Here is a 12,811-nt window from a genome sequence, read left to right as displayed (position 1 = left end):
GGTGTTATGATAGTGTAGTAACAAGTATATATGTGTAGTATTGTCCAGTACTTGACTCTGGTGTTGTGATAGTGTAGTAACAAGTATATATGTGTAGTATTGTCCAGTACTTGACTCTGGTGTTGTGATAGTGTAGTATCAAGGATATATGTGTAGTATTGTCCAGTACTTGACTCTGGTGTTGTGATAGTGTACTAACAAGTAAATATATTTATAGTATTGTCGAGTACTTGACTCTGGCGCCGCAGATTTTACAGACCACATGACTCTTGATGATTTGTTTTGAAACCAAAATATGTCCAAACATCAGCTTTAAAAGCCGCTGGAGTCACTGTATCCTCTCATCCTCAGTCATCACCCAGATTGCGCAGGATTTTCTTTTTCCTTTAGTTGCGGAGGAACGTAATGCCTCCATCTATCGGCTGGAAGATTAATAGCAGCACAAAAATGAACAAAAGCTGTGAATATTGTAAAATCGATTCAAATTTTACTATTGAGGTATTTAATTTCAAACACACTTTATTGTGTAAACCATTTTTGTTAATTTGGTAAACATATGAACTAATAATACACAAATATGATTTAAAAAGCCATATCTATTTATGTATATATACTGTGTGTATATTTCTATAAAATAGAAATATATGTATTTATGTTTGTATGCTTGTGTTTGACAATAAAAATAAAAATAGAATAATATATATATATATATTTTTTTGTTTTAATGTTATATATATATTTATATATATTATTTTTATTTTATTATTATTATTACATTTTTTTTATTGTCAAACACATGCATACAAATAAAATGCATTTTATTTTTATTGTCAAACACAAGTATACAAACATAAGTACATATATTTCTATTTTATGTTGTGTTTGAAATACTAACTGTAGAAAAATATACTTAAATCAGAAAAACAATCCTATTATATTATATTATATAATAATGTCTCCTTGAGCCTCAATCTAAATATTAAACAATTTTACTTCCTATATATTTTATGGTAAACTTTGCTTTAATTAATATTTTTGGCTAATTAGTTTCTAACAGTGTACGTTTCCCATCTAACGCACACGTTCAAGTCACTGGACGTAAATCAGAGCAGATTAATAATCATGTTGCTAATAGATAGATAATAGATATTTCTACGCAGCTGTAGATGTTGTCGTAGAACAAGACGACAAAGGAGAATTGTGTAGCGTTGATGTAACAACTTGGAGAGAATTACGAAACCAAAACATCCACCGGACCTGAGTGTGTGTCAGCAGGAGTGAGTCCAGCGTAGCAGAAGGTAGCTTCAGGTTCTCGACAACGAGCCTGCGATGTCGTGTTCGAGCAGACACGCTTGAGTTGAGTCAGCAAGTGTGTGTGTGTGTGTGTGTGTGTGTGTGTGTGTGTGTGTGTGTGTGGGGGGGGGGTGTGTGTGTGTGTGTGTGTGTGTGGAGAAAGTCACAATCCACACGGGAGGGTAACATCAAGAGAAAAGCTTCTTAGGCAGACTGAAGAGAGTATGAGCCCACAATAGCACCGTAATACTACATCACACACACACACACACACACACACACACACACACACACATGGAAGGAGAGGATTTAGTTGTTTCATTAAATGCAGATCTTGTTTTGATTCACAGGATCTGAGGTCACATGTGTGTCTGTGTCTGGTCTGCCATCTCTGGAGAGGTTTTCTCTGACTCACACTCACACACACTCACACACACACACACACACACACACTCACACACACTTTTGCTTCTCGTGATAATCCTCTCCCTCGATGACTCCTTCCTTGAACCGTTCTGTCAGACGGACCACACAGTCAGACGCTGCCGTTTGCCTTCAAAGTCCATGAAATTATACAACAAGACCCAGAAGTAGAAATTAAATCATGTTAAAAGAGGATCAAGGAGAAAATAAATTGAGTAAAAAAAGATGTTCGAAGGAGAAAGTAAGTTGAGTAATAAGTAAGAAATCACATGTCCCACTTTTTTTATATTGTATTTTATGTTTTTTATAACAATGAATTACAAAATCTTTTTTTTTTTTCTTATATATAGGCAAAGAAAATGACCTCTCTTAGCTTATGTTATAATAATAAATATATATATATAGGTTAACAGAAGTTTATGTGTTAGATTTTATTCACACTTTTTTTCAGTAATACATTCTTTGAAATATAAATATTTTCATTAAATATGAATATTATGATTAGTGATGTGTTGATGAAGCTTCATGAAACAGTGTCATGTTGTTCAGAGGTCAGTAGGTGGCGCCATCAGTTTAAAAATGATGTTTCATTAGAACACTTGTTCAAAACAAAGGAAAATAGTGCAGAGACCGCCATCTAGTGGACTCTGAAAATAATGACACTGTTTCATGAAGCTTCATCAACACATCACTACCAACTAGTGGACTCTGAAGATAACGACACTGTTTCATGAAGCTTTATCAACACATCACTACCATCTAGTGGACTCTGAAGATAATGACACTGTTTCATGAAGCTTCATCAACACATCACTACCATCTAGTGGACTCTGAAGATAACGACACTGTTTCATGAAGCTTCATCAACACATCACTACCATCTAGTGGACTCTGAAGATAATGACACTGCTTCATGAAGCTTCATCAACACATCACTACCATCTAGTGGACTGTGAAGATAATGACACTGTTTCATGAAGCTTCAACAACACATCACTACCATCTAGTGGACTCTGAAGATAATGACACTGTTTCATGAAGCTTCATCAACACATCACTACCATCTAGTGGACTCTGAAGATATTGACACTGTTTCATGAAGCTTCATCAACACATCACTACCATCTAGTGGACTCTGAAGATAATGACACTGTTTCATGAAGCTTCATCAACACATCACTACCATCTAGTGGACTCTGAAGATAACGACACTGTTTCATGAAGCTTCATCAACACATCACTACCATCTAGTGGTTTCTGAAGATAATGACACTGCTTCATGAAGCTTCATCAACACATCACTACCATCTAGTGGACTGTGAAGATAATGACACTGTTTCATGAAGCTTCAACAACACATCACTACCATCTAGTGGACTCTGAAGATAATGACACTGTTTCATGAAGCTTCATCAACACATCACTACCATCTAGTGGACTCTGAAGATATTGACACTGTTTCATGAAGCTTCATCAACACATCACTACCATCTAGTGGACTCTGAAGATAATGACACTGTTTCATGAAGCTTCATCAACACATCACTACCATCTAGTGGACTCTGAAGATAATGACACTGCTTCATGAAGCTTCATCAACACATCACTACCATCTAGTGGACTGTGAAGATAATGACACTGTTTCATGAAGCTTCATCAACACATCACTACCATCTAGTGGACTCTGAAGATAATGACACTGTTTCATGAAGCTTCATCAACACATCACTACCATCTAGTGGACTCTGAAGATATTGACACTGTTTCATGAAGCTTCATCAACACATCACTACCATCTAGTGGACTCTGAAGATAATGACACTGTTTCATGAAGCTTCATCAACACATCACTACCATCTAGTGGACTCTGAAGATAATGACATTGTTTCATGAAGCTTCATCAACACATCACTACCATCTAGTGGACTCTGAAGATAATGACACTGTTACATGAAGCTTCATCAACTCATCACTACCATCTAGTGGACTCTGAAGATAATGACACTGCTTCATGAAGCTTCATCAACACATCACTACCATCTAGTGGACTGTGAAGATAATGACACTGTTTCATGAAGCTTCATCAACACATCACTACCATCTATTGGACTCTGAAGATAATGACACTGTTTCATGAAGCTTCATCAACACATCACTACCATCTAGGTGACTCTGAAGATAATGACACTGTTTCATGAAGCTTCATCAACACATCACTACCATCTAGTGGACTCTGAAGATAATGACACTGCTTCATGAAGCTTCATCGACACATCACTAGTTATTTTATTGAAAATTAAAAAAAAAAAAAGGAAAAAGTTTGTGGCTAGAATTGTATTTGTCGTGAAAGTCTTCAATAGGTAGTGGACGTTACAGGTGTAACAATGTGATTTATATTGGTGTCTACATAAACCGGTGGAGGCATGAACCACAATCACAGCACGACCTCGTGTGTGTCCTTCACCTCGTCCACTTCCCACCATAGAAGCCGTCCTCACCGTGTGCATGTGTGTCCCTCACAGACAAAGACGAGTGCAGCAAGGAGAACGGCGGCTGCCAGCACGAGTGCATCAACACTGTGGGCTCGTACGTCTGTCAGTGTCGCCACGGCTTCGTGCTGCATGAGAACAAACATGACTGTAAGGAAGGTGGGTTCCACTTGCATCTGCACGCCCACAAACACGAGCTCGCTCACAGGACCGGTCGGCCGTCGACCCACCGGCATTACTCCTTCCACACGCACAAAAACTCCATTTGACGACTTCAAAAATAGTTAAACAATCCAGAACTATATCGACACATGGCATTGTTTCATGAAGTCTTAGTGCAGGTGAAACTATCTAAGTAACAATATAGTTCCTGTGATGCTTGTAAAATAGTGACATGAGTGAATGTCTTTAGTAAGTTACCGGTGGAACAAATGACATTTTGTTCTTCTAATTTCATGTTTTTTTTCTTTCGTATTTATTCAAATATCTTGTATACGTCAACTCATGTTTTATTTAATAACTTCTTCTTTTTTTTTCGTGCCCGTCGACTGCTTTTTCTCCCCAAATTCTGAGTTTGTAAATGTTTCATTCTACAGCTTTTATTTTGTAATAAAACGTGTTGAGCTACGTTCTCTTCTTCTACTGTGCATGTGTCTCATCCTTTCCATCTCTTTATTCTGTCATCACATTCATATAGTACACATATAGTACAATATATATACACTAGGAATATACAGGGTTTCTTTCTCTGATACCAGAGTACACTTCAAATGTAGGTCATTCAAAAGAAACAAAAAGCAACAAACAATGAGGCATGAGTCGACCTCTCTTTAGGTATTGAGTGTAGTGATGGTCTGATGAAGCTTCATGAAACAGTGTCATGTTGTTCAGAGGTCAGTAGGTGGCGCCATCAGTTTAAAAATGATGTTTCATTAGAACACTTGTTCAAAACAAAAGGAAAATAGTGCAGAGACGCCATCTAGTGGAAAATAATGACACTGCTTCATGAAGCTTCATCAGATTCTAGCTCCAACTCTGCAGGGGTCTCTGGACTCCCTCTCTTTAAAGACAAGGTCAGTCATTGAGGAGAGACTCAGAGTAGAAGTACTTTCACACCAAGATAATCCAGTAGAGGAACCTATTCGGGTGATTAGTATTTGGCAGATGTTAACCAATGCATGTCCAACTGGGACTATTTGGAGAGACTACGTCTCTCAATTAGCCTGAAAACTCCTAATCCTATTACTCATGGGTTTAGGAAAGTCTGGGTTGACGGATATTTGTAGCCAACAAATATTTCACCATAGAGTTGTGGGCCCCAGATTGTAGATCAGAAAGATGGGTCATTAGAATGAACATCAGAATAATATGAAGTATATTTTATCCCTCATTATGAATGAAAGTTACAATTAGTTTCCTAATTGTTGAGTTTATCAGTTCATACTCCTGAACACCATTGTATACAAGTGTATATGGTAGAAAACCAAGTTTTAATCCTGCCACGTGTTTTTGGAATCACTCTCTTTTGACGGTGGATCAGAAATATATGAAATAATAAATATTAAAGGAACCTTGAGCATGTTTCGTACGATCAACGTTTGCTAACTTAATGGAAACACTTAGAAGAGTTGAGCTAAAATCCTGGTTCTGGTTCTGGTAAATTGAATATTTGAACAAATTTAGCTAATTCGGTCCTTCCGTCTGAGCTCAAGGCTACAATAAAAATATGCCAAACGGTCGCTCTAACCACTGTTCCAAACACTCACTGGCGAAATCCAAATAATTCCTGTAAAACCAGCTTTTCTTGTGTAAAAAATACAGTCTTGAGAAGAAGTTCCCGAGACAACAGTCTTGATTCAAGGCTCTTCCCGTTGAGGGACGTCAGGTATCGGACTCGCTCCAAACCTCCGCACCAGGATGAAATCTTCACTCTCTCGCTTCTCTCCTTCCTGTTCCCGTTTCCATTTCCTCTGACCTTTTTCCCCCCGAAACAGCCATGATTTTTAACTTCCTGTCCTTCTGCTCGTGTGTTTTTGTGTGTTTCTCTGGCTCCCCAGCCGAGTGCAAGCACAAGTTCCACAGTCCCAGCGGGTCCCTGAGCAGCCCCAACTGGCCCGACAAGTACCCCAGCCGTAAAGAGTGCACCTGGGACATCACGGCCACGCCGGGCCACAGAGTGAAGATAGTGAGTTCCAATGAAACCAGAGAGTCGTACCACGACTACAAACCCGTGTCTCTGCCCCACAGACCTTCAGCGAGTTCGAGATCGAGCAGCACCAGGAGTGTGCGTACGACCACCTCGAGGCCTTCGACGGCGACACCGACACGGCGTCTATTTTGGGGCGACTCTGCGGCAGTAAGGTCCCGGAGGCCCTCGTCTCCACCGCCAACAAGATGTACCTTCGCTTCATCTCTGACGCGTCGGTGCAAAGGAAAGGCTTCCAGGCCGTGCACTCCACAGGTAGAGACGCCTTGCTTCTCACCTGTATTTACAACAGATATTCAAGCGAACACTTAAGAGTATTTCACTTATTATTCTGCATATAACAGTGGTAGAAACATGCGTTTGAAAAATTAAATAAAATCAATGGTTCAATAGCGCCCTCTTCCGGTTGTCAGGCAGAAGTAACTCTCGTTCAGTGACGTGCGCTGAGGGTCATGGTTGGTGAGGCACTGACTCCCTCAGTGTCAGATCGACAAGTGTATAAAGTCAAAAGAGAAGCTTATTTAACTGGCTACTGGTTATTTCATATCTTAACAGCATTCTTCACACACACACACACACACACACACATAGTTAAAGCATAAACCTGTCCATCTTTGACAATGTCATATGAAGATGGTTTAAAAAACATGATTTAAATAATAATTTCTCAACAGGTCTACATTGAATTGTTGTGATAATTTGTGGGATGTTAGTCTACATCCTCTAGATCTATGGCAGTCATCGATTGTGGATCAATATTGATTTATAGTCATCTTTGACATTGACATAAGAGTCATAGCTGAAATATTACGTTTTAATTATCAGTTTATTTAATTTTTGTATTCAAAATCTTTAACGTCCTTTCAATCGGCTGAAAATCTAAATTTGTTTTAAACAATCAATGGATATAGAAAAAGATGAATGAACTCATGAATAATTTTAAAAAGGATTAGCAAACGTGGATTCAAACAGTATAGAATACGACCGTGATGGTAAAGGATTACAAGGAAGACGCAGATAAGTCAATGCTTTTAATTTGAATCTGTGGAAAATCAAGGCAAATAAACGTACCTGTGAACATTATATTGGCGACATTCAGAGATAAAGAAACCGCCGCGCCTCAACTGCAAGTATCAACGCACATGTGATGGATTGCGCAATGAGAGGTGAGGCACTGCCTCACCTGCCTCCCCCTGACCGCACGTCCCTGCTCTCTTTGCAGAATGTGGAGGTCGCTTGAAAGCCGATATTCGACAGAAGAACTTGTACTCCCACGCCCAGTTCGGGGACAACAACTACCCGGGCCACACCGACTGCGACTGGCTGATCACGGCGGAGCCGGGCTACGGCATCGAGCTCAGCTTCGTCACCTTCGAGGTGGAGGAGGAGGCCGACTGCGGGTACGACTACATCGAGCTGTACAACGGATACGACATCAACTCACACCGACTCGGACGCTTCTGTGGCTCAGGGGTGAGCAAGGATTTCTATTTATGCTTTTATAATATATAATAGATTTTATTATTTAAATATATAAAACATCAAGCTTTTAAAGCCGCTGGAGTCCACTGTATCCTCTCGTCCTCAGTCATCACCGGGATTGAGCAGGATTTTTCTTTTTCCTTTAGTTGCGGAGGAACGTAATGACTGCCTCCATCTAGCGGCTGGAAGATTAATAGCAGCACAAAAATGAACAAAAGCTGTGAATATTGTAACATCGATTCAAATTTTACTATTGAGGTATTTAATTTTAAACACACTTTATTGGTAAACATATGAACTATAAATAAATAAAATATGATTTAAAAAGCCATATCTATTTATGTATATATACTATATATATATTTATTTTTTATTGGCATATATATATATATATATATATATATATATATATATATATATATATATTTATTATTTTTATTGTCAAACACATGCATACGAACATAAATAAATATATTTCTATTTTATAGAAATATACACACAGTATATATACATAAATATATATATATTTATGTATACATTATATATAATATATATATATATATATATGTATATATATATATATATATATATATGTATATAAGTGATATTTCATTGTTTAATTTAACATTTCAAATGATTGTATTATGTTGAAATGTTGTTATTTTTATAGAATTATATATATTATTATTTTATAATTAAATTCAATCCTTTCTTTATTTAAAAGTTGAACTTGTTTTTATTAAATAATTCAATTCGATTAATTCATACATTAAAGGGTTTGAATTTGTTTTTTTCTTTATTATAAAAAAAAATTTTTTACACAGAGAGTTTGATATTCTAGTTCCTATATTACAAAAATAATTTTCTTAATTAAATATGATTTAATTCATAGCCTTTTAAATTCAATTTAAAGATGCATATATAGTGCCACCAATACCATAATAATAATCAGTCACGTGATCACATGATTGGCTGAAAGTTTGATCATGTAGCTCGGTGCACTTTTATGTCTACGTATCATATATGTGTAAATATTTGATCATTTTATTAACTTATTATTAAAAAACAAATTCATTACTTAATGAAAGCAAAAAAAACGATACGATGCTTCAAAAAACAACAACTTTTCAGCGGTTTATGTTCATGAAGCGGGTATTTATTTGACTAACGTGTCACATGTGACTGATCCATGTCTACTGCAGCCCAGAGAAGGAATCTTCTCACCTGGAGATGCCATGATGATCCGTTTCCATAGCGACGACACCATCAGCAAGAAGGGCTTCCACATCCGCTACTCAAGCACCAAGTTCCAAGAGAGCCTTCACAGCAGGAAATGACCTCACGTGGACCGTCACCACGGCGATGAGGAGAAGGGGACGGCCCGTCCCCCTCCGTTTGGACCCGTCAAGATGGACCTCTCTCGTCTCCGGTCGTGGAGGTCTGAGATGAGACAGGAAACACACGATCGGGGGGGAAAACACTCTTGTTCCAGGAGCGCCACGGACGACTTCCTGGCCGGGATCACTGCAGAACTTTGTGCTTGTGTCCAGGATCACGGGATGAGGAACCTGCAGGGGAACATTTGTGAACCTGAACCCCCCGACCGGAAGCGGTGGATCCGTCTCACGCCGTCGGTGTTTGTTCTGTGCATGCGTGAGCGGCCCGGTGGTTCCGCTCGCTGGTGTCGTGAGGTTCGCTCTGAGGAGATGTAAAGTTAAAGCCTTGCTTCGTGTTGTGTGTTTGTGAGGATGTGTCGCAGGTCACGTCACCCCCAGGTAATCAAGACATTTGTGTGGATATCAGAAGGGAAATCTACTCCCCAGTCATGTGACCCGGCTCTGGCGGACCGAGAGACTCCCATGGTGCTAAACTAAAGAAAACAAAACCCACTGTGGATGGATCTTCACTGTGGCAGCCATCGACAGCACTGATCCTGTGGAACTACTTTCTTGCCTTAGATACTGATTGGAGGCGAGGTTGACCTGGAGTGTGTTCCTTAAACACGGGGGTGTGTGTGTGGTCTGTGTGTGAGGTGCAGTATAGTTGGTGCATGTGTGTTTGGATGTTACTTCAATATACTAGAGATACACACTTAAAAGCTCACACATCGTATGCACATATTCTCCCGAAAACCCTGAGCCGTAAAAACCTCTGAAAATATCTGTTGAATACATACTCGTGGGGCGAATATTCTACGAGTAAAAAAAAAAAAAAATGGCAGAGAAACTACAGACGTGTGAGTCGAGTCCTTCGTGGCTGTTTGTGCCAAGCTTCAGGTGATTCACCACCATTTCTGTTTCATCGCCCCGTCATCTCGGTGTCTGTAGTTCAAAGACACAAGTCTCCTGCATTAAAGTACAAGAAGTTCTCATCAACTGTGCCTTTTTTTTCTGTGTATTAATCATGTCTTAAGTACACACTGAGGCTGCTGGTCCACCGGTCATACACTAGAGGGCGCCAAGAGAATGCGTTTGAACTTTTTTTGGAACCAAAAGATTTTACTGGTGTTTGTTGCGTTAAAGGCGACATCATAAGACAATTTTTAAAATATATTATGTTTAATATTATTAGAAAGAACATAAGGTTTAGTAGTAAAAATATGAATAATAAAGGACAATAACATTTAGCATCATCATGCAATATCTGTAGTTAAACATTAATTATTTTAACGCTTCTATTAATCTTATGTTTACTACTTAACAACGTAGACTGTGGTGTGAACTGCTCTATATTCTTATATTTTACTTTACATTTATATTTAATTAATATATTATTTATTCTCCAATTTATCAGTGTGCACTTTGTTCCACTGACAAAAGCTTAATTACCTAAAGAACAAGTTCTATCCATCCATCCATCTATATATTTAAATAGTTTTAGTTAAACTAGTTATAACATGTTATCCAACCCATGACTCATAGCTTCTTCCTTCAAACACGGTCGTCACTTTAACGTGATTATGATTTAACACTTTCATACGTAGCCATACATTAAATTACATAAATTATTATCATGTTTTAAAAACATTTGTAATCATTTTAAATAATTGTATATTACTAGATATTACTTGCACATGTTAGAATCGCATGTATAAAGTTTATCGATCTATCTAAATTAAAACTTTTTTTTAATCGATGTTTGATGTAAAATTTCCCATTAGATGAAATAAACTTTGACTCGCAGCATAAATTCTAATTAAGTATTTTCCAAATTGCGTTAAAAACATGGTTTAACTACCACAAATGAATGCTTTTACAATTATTGTTTTTAACTTCACTTACATTTATATATATATACATATATATATTCTTCTTTAGGAAAGGAAGGTTATGTTTATACAGTACGGTGCAAAAGTTTTAGGCAAAAAAGCTTTAAACTAAGAATGCTTTCAAAAAATATAAATAATAATTGTTTATTTTTATCAATTCACAAAATGCAAAGTGAATCGAACAAAAGAGAATCTAAATCTAATCAATATTTGTTGTTACTTCCCTTTGCCTTCAAACCAGCATCAATTCTTAAAGGTACATTTCAGTGGTTTTGTAGGATCATAGTGAGGTTTATGATCAACAGCTGCTGATGATCATCAATTTCACAAGTAGTTGAAACACAGTCATGAAGTGAAGAAGATACAGATGTGTAGGAGCTTAAAACTGGGTGAAGAACAAACTCTGCTACCAGAGCTGAGGTCGTGGAAGACAGTTTCATGTCACAGGTCAAGCGACTCAACTATGCAAGAAAGCATAGGAACTGAGGTGCAGTTTGTTTCCCGAAGGGCTGGAGAGCAGTTCATTAATGAGTGTCTACAGGCAACAGTGAAACATGGTGGAGGTTCTTGCAAGCTTGGGGCTGCATTTCTACAAATGGAGTCGGAGATTGGGTCAGGATTCATGGTATCGATGCTGAGAAATACAGATACTTATCCATCATGCAATACCATCAGCAGGACCACGACCCTAAGCCATCAGCCAATGTCATTAAGAAATATCTTCATCGTAAAGAAGAAGAAGAAGTCCTGGAAGTGATGGTATGACCCCACAGAGCCCTGATCTCAACATCATGGAGTCTGTCTGGGATCACAGGAAGAGACAGAAGGATTTGAGAAACATCTACAGAAGATCTGTGGTCAGTTCTCCAAGATGTTCGGAACAACCTTCCAGCAGAGTTTCTTCAAAAACTGTGTGCAAGTGAACCTGGAAGAATTGATGCTGGTTTGAAGGCAAAGTGTGGTCACACAAAATATTGATCTGATTTACAATCTCTTCTGCTCGTTCACTGCATTTTGTTAATTGATGAAAATAAACTATTTTCACTTTAACACCATTTTTTAAAGCATTCTTGGATTTATAATTCATCATTTTGCACCTCGACTAGAAATATTGTTTGTCTACAGTTTTTAACGCTACAAACTCAACTAGTGATTGAGGACTAGCAGTGACCACCCTCCCTGCCTCCTGAAATACAAACACAGCTTTAGCAGAGGTCACAACGGATTTCACCCAAATTGTCTGTGATCTTTGAAGAAGATGTCACGATAAAGTTCAAGCTAAAATGCTAAAGCCTAGAAGCTAATATGACTACCTTGATGTTTGGTAGCTGTTTTAACTTGATTGTTTAGGATATTGCAAACCATATCTTTAAATAAATATACCTTCAATGCATCTAAACAAAAAGTACACATATCTACAGATAGATATAAAATAATACAATATACTGTATAGGCAGGTAAGTGGAGCCATCCACAGGCTAGCACAAAAGCTACATCTTGAAGTGCTTGAACATTGTCCTTTAAAACGATATAAATAAATATAAATGATTCACTCAAAGATAAATATCTACTTACCTGTTTTCAAAGCTTCCTTATATGCTATTATTTTAAGTACCCCTGTATATATACTGTGTATATACAGTAGATATA

The 12,811-nt window shown here is 37.8% G+C and overlaps 1 protein-coding gene across 1 annotated transcript in view; it reads left to right on the top strand.

Moving 5' to 3' along the window:
• The window catches only part of tll1 (tolloid-like 1), a 56,134-nt gene extending 45,861 nt beyond the window's left edge, over positions 1-10,273 (top strand). Inside the window, exons 17-21 of the mRNA XM_087810728.1 lie at positions 4,239-4,364; positions 6,263-6,390; positions 6,453-6,666; positions 7,634-7,884; positions 9,096-10,273. Coding sequence (XP_087666854.1) covers positions 4,239-4,364; positions 6,263-6,390; positions 6,453-6,666; positions 7,634-7,884; positions 9,096-9,230 — 854 coding nt within the window. The 3' untranslated portion in view covers positions 9,231-10,273. The remainder of the gene's footprint in view (positions 1-4,238; positions 4,365-6,262; positions 6,391-6,452; positions 6,667-7,633; positions 7,885-9,095) is intronic.
• The last annotated feature ends 2,538 nt before the right edge of the window (positions 10,274-12,811 follow it).

This window comes from Callionymus lyra, chromosome 1, assembly GCF_982586985.1.
Source record: "Callionymus lyra chromosome 1, fCalLyr1.hap1.1, whole genome shotgun sequence".
Taxonomy (NCBI): domain Eukaryota; kingdom Metazoa; phylum Chordata; class Actinopteri; order Syngnathiformes; family Callionymidae; genus Callionymus; species Callionymus lyra.
This window is presented reverse-complemented; position numbering and strand designations above follow the sequence as displayed.